The following is an 18,185-nucleotide window of genomic DNA, read 5'->3' on the forward strand; positions in this document are numbered from 1 at the left end:
AAGCAAACTCCATTACATGCAAGAAGTTACCCAAAGGGTACTCAAATGAGTGAAATCTGGAAGATGAATGTGTTCCACTTTGTAGAATTTGTAAGATTAAAATATGTACACCACACCATTGATACCTATTCAGGTTTCCAATGGGCAAAAGCTTTGAGTTTGGGAAAGGCTCATTTCACACATTTATTAGAAGTTATGGCCATCATGGGTATACCTACACAAATAAAGACAGACAATGCTTCAGCATATGTTTCTAAGAAAATGACACTGTTTTTCTTATTCTAATATAAAGCATACTACAGGCATGCCACACAATCTTACAGGTCAGTCAGTTACAGAAAGATCACACGGAACTATAAGGGATATGTTAAATAAAAAGAAAGGAATGATAAAGACCCTGAGAAATAGACTGCATAATGTTTTATTAGCCTGGAATTTTCTTAATGATAATGGGAAAGGAACAACAGCTACAGAGAGACTTTAGACAATAGAAAAAAAACTTCTGAATTAAATCAGCCAGGAGATGTGCTGTGTCAGGGGTTTTGTTCTTCTTTCCACAGGAAGAGAAAAGCTACGGATACCATCAAAATTAATCAAGATTTGGTTTTAAAAGGAGAAACTTCTGGATGAAGAGAAATGACAGCTCTTCCACTAAGGTAACATTCCAAGAACTTGTAAGGAAACCTCAGCAGGGCTGGGTCAAGGTTCTGTTCTTGTCTTTGCAAGAAAATAGAAACTACCCATCCTTGAGAAGTCAAGAGACCTTGGATATCTAGACAGCTAAAGAAGAAAAGCTAGCTACCCAGAAAGAATCACCAAGCAAGGACAAATCTGACTCATGACACCAGTATTCTCTGCAGAGTAAGATCTCACTACGTAACCATCCATATTTCCTTCCTTCTCAGTAGTGGTAGTCCCAACTCGCTTACAAACCAGAGCTGGCTTTGGAGTTGGACTGTGGCTCACCTTCTCTAAATCCACGCACGTTCTTAAAAGAAAAATTCAGAGCTTCTGTCTCAAATCAGGAGAGCCACCTGGTGTGGGACAGAAGGAAGATAAAATCTAAAGCCTAAAGTTATCAAAACTTTGCTTTCAAAAATTCTACTTCTCCCCAAACCTATTTTTGCCTCTATGGTACCTTTCTTTTAAAACATGTCTATCAAAATTCAAAATTTCCATTTTGATATTAATAATGTTCAAGTTTTCCACAGAAATTTTCTTACAGAAATCTCTGAAGTCTCCAGAGAGGAGATGGGGCCCCGCAACAATGATTCCACCTCATTCATACGATGTCATCATGCTGATAGCACCATTCTAAGATCGGTTTTGGGCTACAAACTGCTTAAGATGAATCCAACTTGGCAGCTGAGATTAAAACAATCTGGCCAGAACTTCAGAAAAACCCTACCGACTACTCAGAGACTATCTGTAATTGTACCAGACAGTAATCTTGAGACTTAAACATCATTTTAGTTTTTACAGGATCCATGACAGCTGGAAGTAATTCTAGAAAATGACACCCCCTCTTCCAACAGAATTTGGGTTAGGGACAACTGTCACCTGTTAGGGGTTAACAGATGGTTATAAGTTGTATAGGGTTGGGGGTGGAAATGAAGTAGGCTCAGGGATAGGCGGGGATGAATGGGATGAGATTATAGGCAGATTAGTATATCTACTTGTGAACTATTAGTTACAGATAATTTATATTGATATGGATTCTTATATATTGATACATATGTAAAATTGTCTTTGTATCCCTGTCTAAGATAAGTTATATATTGAAAAATATTCAAATTATAATTGTTATATTGAATATGCTCTTATTTGTGTTTACAATATTTGTACACCTATGCAAAGTTATTTTGTCAAATTGTATTCATGCATGTTTCTATCTCTACTTAAGATATTTTATATATTGATGCAATTTTAGGATATATTTATCATATTGCACTAAACATGTCTACCTCTGATCAAGATATATTGTTTACATTTTGGGGTTATTGTCCTCACTTGCTGCACATCTGTTTAACGACTGTTTAATTTTATAACATGAAACTTTAGAGTTTAAGCTATATAGGTATTAAGAATTACAAGTCAACAGTCACCCATGCTGTCATACTTATCAGTCAGGCTAGTCAGACGCACAGAGATTGAACTCTGCATAGATAGGAAATCTGGCATCTAAATAATGCAGGATTCTGTTGACATGAGACACGATTGTTCCTGGTAGCACCAATCTATTCCCAAGAGAATGTTGGCACCAAATACTTGGAGCTTGTTTTCTTCTAAGAAGAACTGGCCTACGGGCGAAGAACTGCCCTTGCTCCAACTACTGATGATATGCATGCTATCCAAACTGCACGAGGAAGATACAAGCAAAAATGACTACTGAACCTTGTCAAGCAGCGTAGGACAGTCTTTCAAATTTTCCTGCCTCTGAAAATGGTCTGTTAGATACTTTAGGCCTTAGCCAAAGTTGGTTGCTCTAACACTGCAAATGAGATTTTGGGTGATTTTCTAGGTAGCCAGCTATCTCTGTCATTTCTTGCATTTTTTTGAAGTTGCCTGCTTGTACTTCCTGCTTACTCAGGTAATATTTTTTCCCTTCTCAAGTCTTTGATGGGGTTGAAGACTAGACAGTCATAACTATTTTAGTCTCAAAATTTAGCTAATACATTTTAGTATAAGACTCAGACTCCTCAGGATAGGACAGTTATTGAAATAATCTCTGTTATTTGCTAATTACCTTCAAGTAGACATTTAGCATGTTTCTTGCTTAATGTTGTTTATGTTGGTTGTAGTTCTATTTTTGTGTATGTTTATGCCTTTTATTTTCCTGGACAATACTTTATATCTGTTCTTATTGTATAGTTTTGTTATAGGTTTAGACCAAAGGGGGAGGTGCCCATTAGGGCGTGGTCTGAGGTACTGTAAGCACAGACAAGAAGCTTGTGTGCTCTTCACTTTTCCTTTTACGCTAGGTTAGTGGCTGGGGTTTGGTTCGCAGCTCCCAGTGGCAACAGAGCAGAGGATGCAGCAGCCTTCTTTTTGTGGGTGTTCCCCAATAAACATTTGTTATCCTTTATTATGGGCTCACATGGGCCTCCTTTAATTACGCTCCACCTATTCCATCCCCCCCCCCCCCCAGCTTTTCTTAAAAAGCTACTTGGACAGTGTGGTGGAACTGATCACAGAACGAGGGCAGAAATATTAGCAGCTAAAAGGAGCTTCTCTCACTTGCTTAGATGAATCATGGGATGCTCAAAAACAAAACAAGACATTCAACAACAGTTTTTGTGATATGGTCCAATGGACTCAAAGTAATCAAAGAGATACCTGCAATTATGGTGTCCTTTCTTATTATCTAACTCACCTAAGTTCAGCAGTGAGGTCCTTGATTGTAGTGTACTTTTCCTCTAATGATAACTGAGCCTTTTGTAGAACATCTCTCAGTTCCTGTAGTTGTCTTAAGGTACTTTTCAATTCTCCATGAGCATTCTGTAGTTCAGTTTCGAGGGCTTCCCGTTTCTGCACAGTATCTGTTAGTTCAGCTTCAGTGTGGTGCTGTAAGCTCTCTAACTCCTTCGCTGTTAAGAATAAGGAATCATTTAAGAACTATATGTAAACCATTTTTATTGAAAACGTTATGAATAAGTATAATTAACAATATTCAAGGAGCTGGAAAGATGAATAAGTTACTAAAACACCAGCCCTGCAATCATGATGACCTCAGTTAGATATCAAGCACCCATACAAAAACTGTGTATGACCCTATTAAGTGCTGGTAGAGACAAACAGAGAGCTGGAGTTCATTGGCCAGCGAGCCTTGCCAATCATAAAGTTTCTGTCTCAAAAAATAAGATGGATAGCAATCTAGGAAGATACTTAAATTCAAACTCTGGCTTCCACATGCACTTACACAAAAGTGCACACACACTATCACAGGACATGTAAATAAAATACAAACAAAAGAACATTTGATCTGAGAGCTGGAATCTATAAAACTCTTGGTTTATAGAGTGCTTGCTCAGAATGCACAAGGTCTGGGACTTAATCCCCAGCACTGCATACACAAAGCATGCTGGTCCCTGTCTATAGTTTTAACACTAAAGAGGGGGAAGAAGGAGGATCAGAAGTTCACTGTCTTCCTCTGCTACATAAGGAGGTCTTGGCAAAAAAAAAAAAAAAAATCTGATAGAACTTTACAAATAAATAAGACTATCTATTTTTATTAATTTATAAGAGACAAAATACTGAACACTATCCCTTTTAGCCTGACCACCCCACTGGTGATTTTATTCCACTTAAATATAATTAATGTCTTAGTCAATGTTCTGTTGTGAAGAGAAACCATAACCAAGCCAACAATTAGGAAAGAAAACATTCAGTTGGGGCCTTGCTTACAGTTTTAAAAGTTTAGTTCATTATCATTGTGATGGGGAACTTGGTGGCACTCAGGCAGACAATGGAGCACTAGCCCACCCCTACTAACACACACCCTCCAACTAGGTCACACCTCCTAATCTTTCTCAAATTCCACCACTCCTGATAACTAAGCATTCAAATATATAAGCCCATAGAGGTCACTCTGACGCAAACCATCACATACAAATATAATTGTATGTAAGTCAAATTAAGCTAACTAGCTACTCACCTGCATTTATTCTCTTTTCAAGTTCTGTTTTTGTCTGATCTAAAATCATATCTAACTGAGAAAGATGTATGGATTTATTTTCCCCATCTCGTTTCAGATGTATTATTTCTTTTTCCATTTTAGACAGCTCTTCTTTATACTGATCCATCTCAAGTTTAGCTTGTCTAATTAAAAATAAACAATAGAACAGGTAAAGTCTTGTCTCTAATTTTAAGTCTGAAAATTTTATTAGGTTAAATATTATCAAGATCTCTACTCAGAATCTTAAGTCATATACTAAACTTTTAAAACTACTCCAACTGAAGTATTATTGTTCTTTACACCAACACCACTCAAAGGCCAGCATTATTCTCAATCTAACTACATATAGCCTTACAAAGTTTCATATATATATATATATATATATATATATATATATATATATATATATTGAGAGAGAGAGAGAGAGAGAGAGAGAGAGAACATTCAGGGATAACCAAGTGATATTTTAATTATCTAAAATAATAAAAAAGAGGCTAAGTAATCAAATTAACACATTACTTTTATGGAACCAGTAATTTTTATCTAAGACTTATTATTAGGTTGTCTTTTTTAGTTTTAAAAGTGACTAGAGTTAATCTTGTATCCTGCTACATTACTGAAAGTGTTTATGAGTTGTAGAAGTTTCTTGGTAGAATTTTTAGGGTTGCTTATGTAAACTATCATATCATCAGCAAATAACCAACTAAAAGAGGCCAAATATAAAAATCAAATAATAAAATAAATAAATAATCAAATTAAACAATAATCAAGTAATACAATAAAAAATAATCAAATAAAAAATCAAACAACCCCCCAAAAACTGGAGTTCAAACCTAAACAGAGAACTCTCAACAGAGGAATCTAAAATGGCTGAAAGACACTTAAGAAAATGCTTGCTCAACATCCTTAGTCATCAAAGAAATGCAAATCAAAACAACTCTGATATTCCATTTTACACCTGTAAGAATGGCCAAGATCAAAAACACTGATGACAACTTATGCTGGAGAGGTTGTGAGGTAAAGGGAACAGTCCTCCATTGCCTGGCTCTGTTTATCTTTGAGACCGAATCAATATAGTACAGCCCAGGGTGGCCTTGACTGAGAGAGAACCATCTATCTCTGTTTCCCGAGTCCTGAGATTAAAGTGTGTGCCACCACTGCCTGGCCTCTAGTGGCTTAGTTCTGCTCTCTGATCTTTAGGCAAGCCTTATTTGTTAAAGCAAACAAAACATCATCACAGGAAAAAAAAATCTTGAAGAAAGAATATGTCACTGTCACTGTTAAGAGAAGTTTATCTGGTAAAGCAAGTACCACTCTAAGCCCAGAGACCCTATCTTAATACTTAATCCCTGTCGATGGGAAAAGAAATCTGGGGACATAAGGTTTTAGTTTTTGAAATAAGTTCACACTTGACTGCTGATGGTATAAAAAGGAGTAGAAAAATGTTAATTCTTATTGACAAAGTAGAATCTAGATAAGCTAAGTATATATCTATTTCACCTCACAGATTCACTGAGATGTTTCTGAATGTCCAGTCAAAGCTGACAACTATTTTATTTATCCTAAACACATTAAGGTTCCCTAGCTAGATGATGGTGGCACACACCTTTAACACCAACACTTAGGAGGCAGAGGCAGGCAGATCTGAGTTTGAGGCCAAGCTGGTCTACAGAGCAAGTTCCAGGACAGTCAGGGCTACACAGAAAAACCCTGTCTTGAAAAAACAAAAACAAAACCAACCAAACAAAAAACCTAATTAGGTCCCCTGAGAGTTTCCCCGGTGTGAGGAGATCTTTGTCTGCAACTTGCAGTGTTCTTTGTAATTTAATACAGCAGTTGCTGAGTGCCTATAAAGTATAAGGATCTGTGCTATTTGTACCAAATGTTAAAGGAAACCCTACAATAAGTTAAATAGATTGCTTATTTCAAGGTAAGAAAGCAAAAGTACTGTATTATATTACAAAAAAAAAGGATATGATGAAGGCTATGAGGGAGATATAACAAAATGCTATGGGAACATAGGTTATGAAGAAATTAATTCCTCACATAAATATCTCACTGGATTATTATCAAACTCTGAAACTCAGATATTATTTATACAAAATTGAGAAGGGAAATAAAACTATTATATTCAAGTTTTACCTGACAGTACCAGTAAGCTCTATAATTTTTTGCCTTTTCAAATCAGCATCATGTATGGCTGTTTCATATTTCTCTTCCATTTTTCTCAACTTTTCTGCTGAGCTTTCCTTTAGCTTCTGAAGCTCTTGTTCCTGCTTTGATACCTGAAAAGCCAGTTTTCAGTTAAGTGCTTAAATTCAATTACAGCCCAACACTACACAGAAGAAAAATACTTTCATAAGATTATAGGCTAAGGGCTGGAGAGATGGCTCAGTGGTTAAGAGCATTGCCTGCTCTTCCAAAGGTCCTGAGTTCAATTCCCGGCAACCACATGGTGGCTCACAACCATCTGTAATGAGATCTGGTGCCCTCTTCTGGCCTGCAGACACACAGACAGAATATTGTATACATAATAAATAAATAAATATTTAGAAAAAAAAGATTATAGGCTAACCTATCATTTAGTTTCAAGATTTATTTTAAAAATCAAAGTAAGCTTGGTGTGGTAGAATTTAACTATAGTCTTAGATACTGGAAAGGCTGAGGCAGAGAGACTGCCTGATTACCTGAGTCTAGGAACTCAAAACCAGTCTAGGCAATATAAAAAGACCCGATTTCAAAAATTAAATTTAATAATAACAGTATAATCAAAATATAAATCAGGATGCTTTGAAACCAGAAAAGCATAACTAACTTTTTAATAGAGCTAAATTATTCATATCTCACTTACTGTTTATATAGAAGTGAGCATATTTAACAGTAAAGTGACAGTTACAAGAACTGAACAATTTCAGATGAGTCTGGGTGCTTGTGTGCTACAAGTGAGACCCTTAATTCACTCATCAGCACAACAATGAAGAAAAAGGAAGGAAAGGGAAACAGAAAGGAAGAGCAAAATAGTAAAAATTTTCCTTCCTATTATCCCAATGAGAAGAGTTCTTTTGAGCTGGGCAGTGGTGGCATACGCCTTTAATTCCAGTACTCAGGAGGCAGATGCAGGTGGCCCTCTGAGTTCGAGGCCAACCTGATCTACAGAGCTAGTTCCAGGATAGCCAAGGCTACACTGAGAAACCCTGTCTCAAAAAAACAAAACAAAACAAAACAGAGTTCTTCCTTCTCATGTCAAAAAAAGGGAGAGGGTGGTTGAAGATGAATTCAGACTCTCTCTCTCTCTCTCTCTCTCTCTCTCTCTCTCTATATATATATATATATATATATATATATATATATATGCACGCACATATGTGTCTATATATAGACACATAAACACACATATATAGACACATGTACATACATATACATATATATGACAAAAAGTTATGGCTATACTAAAATGAAATCAGAAAATGTATATATTTTTATAACTTTTTCTTTTGAAAGATAAAAACAGAATATTTATGAAAGAAATTGAGATAAAGTTGATGTTGGATAAAAGAAAAAAGATTAGTCACCTTTAATCCCAACACTTGGGAGACAAAGGCAAGCAGATCTCTGTAAATCTGAGGCCAGCCTGGTCTACAGAGTGAGTTCCAGTACAGGCTCCAAAGCTACAGAGAAATTCTATCTTGAAAAATAAACAAAAAAAGACAAAAATAAAAAAGAAAGAAAAAGAAAGATTAAGACTCTAGAATCAAACTGTTTAGGAGTCTTTCAGTGGAATGATGACATCCTTATTTTCTTTAAACAAATCTCTGCTGTGGTCTTGGAGACTGAATCCACAGTCTTGTGTGTTCTATACAGCCACTGTACCACAAGTTACAATCCCACGATCATAACTTACTTATGCAGCTCAGCAGCAGTTCTATTTTGGAGGGAAGGGATTCTTCTTTTATTGTATTGCTTTTTCAGTTCTTTAAAGGATGCTATACCACATGTGGTATTCAAAAAGGAGACATCAGAAGATATAAGAATTCATATAGGTATTAAATTTATAGATTCAAGAAAAAATTCAGTCAAGGAGTCTAAATTATAATAAAATTTTGTGGCATTATAAATATTGTCACCATAGTATGAGATTTAGATCTGATTACATTTTCTTGATTAAAAATCTGCAAATGATCTTTAAATTCTATTCCATAAAAAATTCTAACTATTTTTACTCAACAATATACCTGCTTTTCAAGTTTGGCCTGAATATCTTCTAGCTCTCCGTTTCTGAGTGTCTCCTGCTGTAACATCTGCTGCTGCTGCTGGAGAGTGTGCTGCAGAACTGCATTCTGCTCACTAGTCTCCTGAAGACTATGACTCTTTATCTTTAGCTCTTTCTGCAAACAATATACCTAGCAAAGATATACATGCCTTGTTACAATGAAATGTTTCAAATAAAAACAGCTCCTTAATTATCCCACTTTTCATGTATTCTAGTTGGTCACGGAGAAGGGCATGGTTCATTATTCTGACTGGGGAGATGAATATAGGGCTATTCCTATAAAAGGTTATGAATACAGGAAGATGCTTATAGGGTTCCCACTTGTTTGGCATCATTTTGAAATGTTCCTATGCAATACATTGTTTTGGCTGGCTAGGATTCTGAAACATATTTCTTTCTGAGAAGGAAAGCATTTTTAATACCTAAGGACTGGTGTGGTAGTTTGAATGTAATTGGGTCCTATAAATTCATAGGGAGTGCCACTATTGGGAGGTATGGCCTTGTTGAAGGAATAGTGTCATTGTAGGGGTGGGCTTTGAGGTCACTTTTGCTTAAGCTTCGGTCAGTGTCACACAGATCACCTCCTGTTGCCTGCAAGATACAGGACCCTTCGCTATAGGTACAGCATCATATCTGCCTGTACTTCACATGTCCCACCATGATGATAATGGACAGAACCTCTGAACTCTAAGCTAGCCACCCCAATTAAATGTTTTCCATTATAAGAGCTGCCATGGTTATAGTGTCTCTTTACAGCAATAGAACCCCTAAGACAGTTGATCAAGCATTCTTATGTGACCTTTTACTGTGAAGACATAAACAGCTTCCTCTAGGTACTAAGACCACACACCATCATCTCATCTTTTACTGTAACAGGAAGGAGAATGCTCTATGCAACCCATCCCAGAAAGGGAAAGACAGAGGTAGCTCTGGATTGATCTACACTACATTTGATGAACCTTCTTTCCCATTTACAGACATAAAACCAAAATTACTACATAATAAGATCATATTACATTTATCATACTACATAGTGTTAATATTACAATAGTTTGGAAAAAAATATCACAACAAATCGATCCAGAATATTCATATTCCAACACATAAAGTAATAATATCAACTATGAAACTTCACTACAAATATCTTAGTATGCTGGTCTCCAAAATTCCTTTAAAAGATATATTTAAGGTAGGTATGATGGGGCATACATAAAATCCCAGCCCTTAGGAGGCTAAAGCAGGAGGATTATGAATTAGAAGCTGCCTAGAGGCTACACAGCAAGGCCTTGCCTATGTACGTGGGTGGATGCTGAGGTTATAGAGATAATAAGGCAACTCTTAATGAATGGTGTAGGTCCATGGTCTATGTTCTGTCAATTATATTTTAAACAAATGCTGACTGGCCAGTAGCCAGGCAGGAAGTATAGGCAGGACAACCAGACAGGAAGTAAAGGAGAGTCGAGGAGAACAGGAGAAGGCTGGGAAGAGGGAAGCCCATTCCTCTGCAGTCCTAGAGCAGCCACAGAAGAAGCAAGATGTGACTGCCTCACTGAAAAAGGTATTGAGCCATATGGCTAACATAGACAAGAATAATGGGCTAACATAAGTTATAAGAGTTAATAAGAAGCCTGAGCTAATTGGCCAATCAGTTTATAACTAATGTAGACCTCTGGGTGATTTCTTTGAGATTTAATGGCTGTGGGAACCGGGAAGGACCGAAACCTTAAACAACAAATTAAAGTCTTAATTTTTGTTATATGTTTGTGTGCATGTAGAGGTAAGAGAACAACTTGGAGGAGTTTGTTCTCTCCTTCCACCAAGTGGGTTCTAGAAATGGCACACAGGTTTGACATACTGAGCCAACTCTTCAGCCTTTTAAGAAAGGTCTTTAGTAACTAAAAATTTTACTCAATAAAGTTTAGTTGTTAAACCTAATTTTTAAAAAATAGTATCTCACTGTGTAGTCATTGATGGCTTAAAACTAAGTAGCTCAGACCTGCCTCCAACTCACCATCCTTCTCTAAGCTGCGTTGGTCATGGTGTCTTATCACAGTGGTAGAAAAGTAATTTGATACCTAGCACACCTTTCCCAGCACCAAATAAACCACGTATGTTTGTACACACCTGTAATCTTAGCACTTGATAAGCAGAAGCAGAAAGATCATAAATTCTACACCATCAGTTATATAGCGAGTCTGAGGTTAGCCTTGGATACCCTAGGTAACCTTGTCTTTAAATAACCCAAACAAAATAAAGCATATTGAGAATACTGTTACAAAATTTTAAAATTAACAATAACAACAAACATTTGAAATTTTTATAAATAAAAGAATAATTTACCTCTTCAGACTTCTTCTTCAGCTGCTTTTCAAATTTTTCCTTATTTCCTTCCAACTGATTCAAATGCAAAGCAAGTTCTTCCTTACAGATTTCTAAAGCTGAATCCAGTTGTCTGACCTAAAGTAAAAAAAAAAAAAAAAAAAAAAAGCAAAATATAAAATAAAAAAAAAAAAGAAAGAAAGAAAGAAATGAAAAATCAAGGCACTTGGGAGGCAGAGACAGGTAAATCTCTATGAGTTCCAGGGTAGTCTGGTCTACACAGTGAGTTCAGGACATCCAGGGTTATGTAGAGGGACGGTGGACAGTGTCTCAAAAAGCAAAACACTGAATTATTAATTAATGAATATTTATTATTTGTACAATATTTTACAGATTTATCTCCTAAGGTTACTTTACTTCTTGAGACACTAAAATCAGGTCAGTACGATAGCTAAGTCAGAAAAGGCACTTTTCCTGCACAAGCCTGGTGACCTGAGATTGACTCCCAGAACCTACAGTGGAAGAAAGCAATCAACTCAGCAAAGCTTTCCTGACCTCCAACCATCCACTGTAACACTTGCACATGTGCACTGCAACACACAATTGCAACACGCACAGAGTAATAAACAAAAATTTAAATCTCTAAAATAGGTCTATTTAGAATATAAAATGATCTGACAAAACCTCTAAAATAGGTCTATTTAGAGTGTAAAATGATCTGACAGTAGAGACTGACTGAAAAAACTCATTCATCAAGGCAAACCAGGCACTAAAAAGGAAGCACAGAATGGTCCTGAACAACATGAGTACAGAAGCACATTCTAAAATGAGGGGGTGTGCTCAGGGCAAGGCAGTAGGAAGGACAACAGTGAAACGCTAGAAGTCCAAATTTGTAAGAAATAAGTCAGTTGAAAGAATGTCAAGTAGAAACCCAAAAACACTCCTTTAAAAAGGCAAGCGTATTACTTATTTCTTAGGCCTAGACCAATGAAATAGGAAAGTGAGTACAGAAATCCTAGAAATGTTGCTAAGATGAGAACATTTGGAAATGTTGGTTTGTGAAGAAGATAAAAAATTTATCACACAGGAAAAACATATTCTTTGCTTAGTACCTGTGAAAAATATTCTTAAAAAAAAACCAATAACTTGACTCAAGTGTTTATGTGTTCGTGTATAATGCTTTGTGTTATCTAATATTAAAGAGCAAATCAAATTTAGTAACTTTTAAAAAATTAGCTCAAAATACATGTCCATACCCATCTATTACTAAGATTCTTTCCTTGCTTTTTTCTTTCCCCTTATAATTTTGAGCTTTAATTTTGCACAGGAAGATTCCTTTTCTCTGAATAAAAACATCACATTTGAAACTGTGAAAGAAATTTCAACAAGATTGTAGGGAAAAAGGAGAAATTTTCTTCTCAGAACTATTTGATGCTATGGATCAATGGTTCCATGGTCCTGTCACTTGTATTATTTTTAATAAAATGCTGATTGGCCAGTAACTAGGCAGGAAGTATAGATGAGGTGACCAGGCAAGATACAGAGGCGGGGTGACCAGAACAGGAGAATGCTGGGAAGAGGAAAAGTCAGTCTGCAGTCGTCACCCAGCTGCAGAGGAAGAAAGATGAGAATCCCTTGTTGACAAAGGTACCAAGCCATGTGGCTTACACAATTTGACACTAAAATATCGCCCTAGTAATTCTTTCTAAAAGAGAATTCTGAAGCCACCATTATGAGAGACTATCTCAGTTTGCTTATATAACTATTGACAGCCAAGAAGTCTGCCATTATGAATATCTTAGTTTAAAAAAAAAACAAGCGAAACTGTTGTCCTAGTAACAACAATTTTTAAAGATTAACTTTTTTTAAATTGTGTGTATGTGTCTGTCTGTCTGTCTGTCTGTCTGTCTGTGGATTTGTACACACGTGAATGCAGGTGTCGGATCCCGTGGGGCTGAAGTTAAGAGGCAGGTGCAAAAATACCCAGGGTGGGTGTTGGGAACCAGACTGGAGTCTTTTGTAAAAGAAGTTTATCTGTGAGAGAAAACCATCTCTGCAGTCCTTAGTTTTAAAACATTAAATTAACAGTTGTGTTAATCCACACAAGCATAGTGGCACAGGCCTTTAATCCCAGCACTCTAGAGGCAGAAGCAGACAGACCACTGAATTTGAGGCTAGCCTGGTCTAAAGAGAGATCCAGGGTGACCAGTGCTATGCAGAGAAACCCTGTCTAAATAGATAGATGGTAGGCAGGCAGGCAGGCAGGCAGACAGACAGAAGATAGAAAAGAAAAAACCCTTGTTATGTTATCTTTCTTAAGCAAGAGAATGGGCATTAGTACCTGATAATAATACAATAAATTACTCTGATAGGATTCATTAAAAGATGATAAACCCATTGTTATAAGGTTACTGAGGAATCAGACATTCACATGGGATAAACCTCTCCAAGGACAGTCTAATAAAATTCCTCTTAAACTAGTGACATCTGAGGGCTGGGCTGTGGTTCAGTGGAAGAACACAGCATACATAAGGACAGCAAACTTGCTGGGCAGTGGTAGCGCATGCCTTTAATCCCAACACTTGGGAGGCAGGCAGAGCTCTGTGAATTTGAGACTAGTTTGGTCTACAGAGAGAGTTCCAGAACAGCCAAGGCTACACAGAAGAAGCCTGTTTCGAAAAAACAGTAATCAGCCAGGCGGTGATGGTGCACGCCATTAATCTCAGCACTTGGGAGGCAGAGACAGGCAGATCTCTGTGATTTTGAGGCCAGCCTGTTCTATAGTGCGAGTTCAGGGACAACCAAGGCTGTTACAGAGAAAAACCATGTTATGAGAAAATAACAACAAAAAAGGCCAGGCAGTGGTGGTGCAGGCCTTTAATCTCAGTACTCAGAAGGTAGAGATCTCTGTGAGTTCGAGGTCAGCCTAAGCTACAGATTGCAGTGCATTCCAGGACAGGTTCCAAAGCTGCAGAGAAAACCTGTCTCAAAAACCAAGAAACAAACCAAACAAACACAAACCAAGAAAAATCAATAAAAAAGGATAGTATATACGTAAGGCCCTGGATTTGACCTTTTAAAAAAATGTCTACGTTCAGGAAGTTGCCAAGACTAACACGGAAGATGGCTAGATATTCTGGAAGTCTAACAAGTTCCTAGGTTATACTGATGCCTTAACTAGCAAGACTACAAAGAATATTTTTAGATAATTGGGAAACTGTTAAACAACACCTTCCCTCAGGTGGCTACCAAAAAGTAAGAATGTGTGTGGGAAAAGTGGTGCATACAGAACCACGCATGGATGTGGAGAGGGAAATGGGTGATGTAAGTATAGCTATAGCTTTAGGGACAGAGTAGCTAGGTGTTCCTTGTACTATTCTTTGAATTCTTTTGTAGGTTTGACATTTTAAAAACAGAGTTATGTAAAAAATTAACACATCAAGCAAAACCAATGAATAACAAAAAGATTTCTTATGTTACAAAATTTGTCTCAATCCTATGTAAATAATCAGCATGTACTGTATATAAACTTCTTATATATGAATAAAATCAGAACAAAAATTAACTACTCTGCTGAGCCAAATAATCTTCTGTACACAGTGTGGGGGTCATTAACAGCTTCAGTAAAGGTTCATTTGTCCACTGTATTCGTTGGGAGAGGCGGAGAATCCAGAAGAGAAAGTAAACAGAAATTATAGAAAAGAAATATAATCTAAACCTAAGGCATACTCTTTCAACAATCTATTTAACAGATAACAAACACATTTGTTTACTTTGTGGGATACTGTTACCTGTTCAGAATTATTCTATTTATGTTGGTGTTAGGAATCAAATGCAGGGCTGTGACCACACTTGGCAAGGGGTCTAACACTGAGCAACATCTGCAGACTCATCAAACTTTTAGTTCTCACTGACCACACTTGAAAATACAGTTTTAACTTTCCTACACACAGTTCATATATGAGCCTTGAAATTAACAAACAGAATCACGCAAAGGAGCTTGGAAAGGATAATAACATAATCAGGACTGTTATCTTACAGCTACAGGTATTCCAGGTTGAAATGATTTGTACTGAGCCAGCGTGGCGGTCGGTGCTCAGGCACTGCTGCACTGCTGAGGACAGGAAGCTGATGGGCAGCATAAGGAAGACTGCAGAACCCTGGGTGTGACAATAGCACAGCATCTAGGACTGCCAGGGATAGGAACAACTTGGGGACCCGCCATAAAAGGGCTGCCCATGCACGATTAAGCATTGCTGGGGCATGAATGATGATGATGATGATGATGATAGTGCAGGCCTTTAATCCTAGCATTTGGGAAGCAGAAGCAGGCAGATCTCTGAGTTCAAGGCCAGTCTGGTCTACAAAGAGAGTTCCAGGACACCTAGGGGTTACACAGAGAAACCCTGTCCCAAAAAAGCAAAATAAATAAGTAAAATTACAAAAATATTTATATTTGAACTAAGGAATTTTGCTTCTATATTTCTTCCTCATATTTATTTTTCCCCAAATTAAAAAAATTATTAAAAGCATCAAGGAAAAAATTCAATGTATGATTCATTCATTTTCGGATTTCTTATCTCTTATCTGGCCATTAATATACGGAAATTCCTTACTAAATGAAGAACCAAAAGTTTAATAGCTATTGAATAGTATTTAATGAAATAATTTCATGTCTACAACATTAATATTTATCTACCTTTTTTATTTTATCCTTCTTGTTCAAAACAAGGTCCTTAGCTGGCCTGGAAAACACTGTATAGACCAGGCCAGTCTCAGACTTTCGGAAATCCTCTAGACTCTCCTCTCACAGGCTAGGGTTACAGACAGGGGCTACTATGATTGACTTGCATGCTAATATTTTAAAATTTAGTTTACCCTTATATAAGTAAATAAACTGATATGACAGTAAATGTTAAAGAATTGTTTAATTCTATAGGAATAACGATAATGTGATAGTCAACATTACATTTTAAAGTTTAGAGTTACTATGCCTGAGAGGCCAAAAAGAAAAAAATGCCTCTAACATATAAGCTCCTTGTTGTGGGGATAATCTTCCTGGACATTGTGAAAATGTGAGGTTTTTATCTCACCTGTCTAAGGCACCTTCTGATTAGTTTAATAAAGAGCTGAATGGCCATTAGCTAGTCAGGAGAGGATAGGTGGGACTTCTGGGCAGAGACAGGAACTCTGGAAAGAATCTGAGAGGTAGGAATTCACTAGTGAGACACAGAGGAAGATATACAATATGGAGAAGAAATAATGAGCCACATGGCAGAATGTAGATTAATATAAAAGGGTTAATTTGTTTAAGATCTAGTTGGGAACAAGTCTAAGCAAAGGACAAGTTTTCATACTTAATAAAAAGTTGCCATATGATTATTTGGGAGCTGGCGGTCCATGCTAGACCAGCTTTAGCTCCTGGCTTGTACACGTATGTGTCACAGCAGCCCACTTCCCTTTCCCCAGACATTAAAGAGTATCCTTAAACTGACTGGTCCTGTAAGATAGTAGAACTGTTCCAGCAGGATAGTAGACTAACTCTATCTCCGCTTTTGTAATCAAACTGCTACTCTGCTCAAAGATGACTAGGACAAGTGCACATAAATTAACCCTGCCTACACGTAGACAAAACACATCAGTCTCGTGGCTTTCCCTTCAGAAGCTTTGGGCTGATATGGCTACGTGATAAATCTGGAGAGTATTCAGGTGCAGTCCTGGCCCCACATTGTACAACAGTATCTAAAATATAAAGCCTATTATTAAAATGTATTTATGGTCATAGTGAATCTCTAAGTAACCCCAGACCCATAACAACATATAAAGACATAATTGTTGGGCTGGGAAGATAGCTCACAATAAGCATGGAGATCAGAGTTCAGATTTCAGCACTCAAGTACAAAGCCAGGTATGGCAGCATGCATGTGTATACAATTCTACCATTAGGGAGGCAGAGATAAGCAGATCAGAGGCCAGGCTAAATAGCTGAATTGGCAAACTCCAAGTTTGATGGCATATCCTATCTCAAAAGAAAAAAACAAAACAAAACAAAACAAAACAAAAACCACTGAAGAAGAGACCTGATTCAACTTCTAACCTCCAATCACACATATGCATAAATATATATATATATATTATATATATATATATATATTTCACATACAACACTGCTGTGAGAAATATTCTCCTACACTTTAAAGATTTGTCACTCATATTGATTTAATAAAACTCTGATTGGCCAGTAACAAGGCAGGAGTTATAGGTAGGGCAACCAGACTAAGAGAGGAAGAGGAAAGGCAGTTGCCACCCAGACACTGAGGAAGCATGATGAAAATGCTGCACTGAGAAAAGGTGCCAAGAAATGTGGCTAAACATAGGTAAGAATTATGGGTTAATTAAAGTTGTAAGAGCTAGTTAATAATAACCCTGAGCTAAAAGGCAAAACAGTTTATAATTAATGTAGTATCTGTGTGTTTCTTTGGGACTAAACAGCTGCAGGACCAGGCAGGACAGAAACCTCTGTTTACACAACACAAACATATTCTCTCACTCTCTCCCCCTCCTGCCTTTAACACATAATTGTCTACATAGATATATACAATCATAAAACAGGTTATAAAAAGAATTCTAGGAAAAAGTAGCCATCTTTATATTGAAGGTATTTATGGTACAAGATGACAGCATATTTAGACCTACTAACGCAAATAAAAATATAAGGAATACATAGTAGTTCTTACATTTTTACAAGAGAAACATTTCAAAGATTATACGATTGAATACTAAATATACTCCTTTTTCATACAGACAGACATGCATTTAATGCCTTTTCCATCTTAATTAAGCATTTATGTGGCTAATTAAGCATTCTGTGACTACAGCTATTATACTGTGAGGTACAACAATAAAATTAGTACTTTTTTT

At 36.8% G+C, this 18,185-nt stretch overlaps 1 protein-coding gene across 6 annotated transcripts in view; it reads right to left on the reverse strand.

Moving 5' to 3' along the window:
• The window catches only part of Ccdc18 (coiled-coil domain containing 18), a 141,548-nt gene that overhangs the window by 49,944 nt on the left and 73,419 nt on the right, over nucleotides 1-18,185 (reverse strand). For 5 of the 6 annotated variants that reach the window (XM_048447047.3, XM_048447048.3, XM_048447053.3 and 2 more), the window contains 5 exons: nucleotides 11,286-11,402; nucleotides 8,908-9,075; nucleotides 6,818-6,960; nucleotides 4,655-4,818; nucleotides 3,374-3,587 (listed from right to left, as the gene is read on the reverse strand). In XM_048447047.3, coding sequence (XP_048303004.3) covers nucleotides 3,374-3,587; nucleotides 4,655-4,818; nucleotides 6,818-6,960; nucleotides 8,908-9,075; nucleotides 11,286-11,402 — 806 coding nt within the window. The remainder of the gene's footprint in view (nucleotides 1-3,373; nucleotides 3,588-4,654; nucleotides 4,819-6,817; nucleotides 6,961-8,907; nucleotides 9,076-11,285; nucleotides 11,403-18,185) is intronic. The other variant, XM_048447054.3, reaches the window with a different exon arrangement.

The sequence above is a fragment of the Myodes glareolus genome, chromosome 8 (genome assembly GCF_982192425.1).
Source record: "Myodes glareolus chromosome 8, mMyoGla1.1, whole genome shotgun sequence".
In the NCBI taxonomy this organism is placed as follows: Eukaryota; Metazoa; Chordata; class Mammalia; order Rodentia; family Cricetidae; genus Myodes; species Myodes glareolus.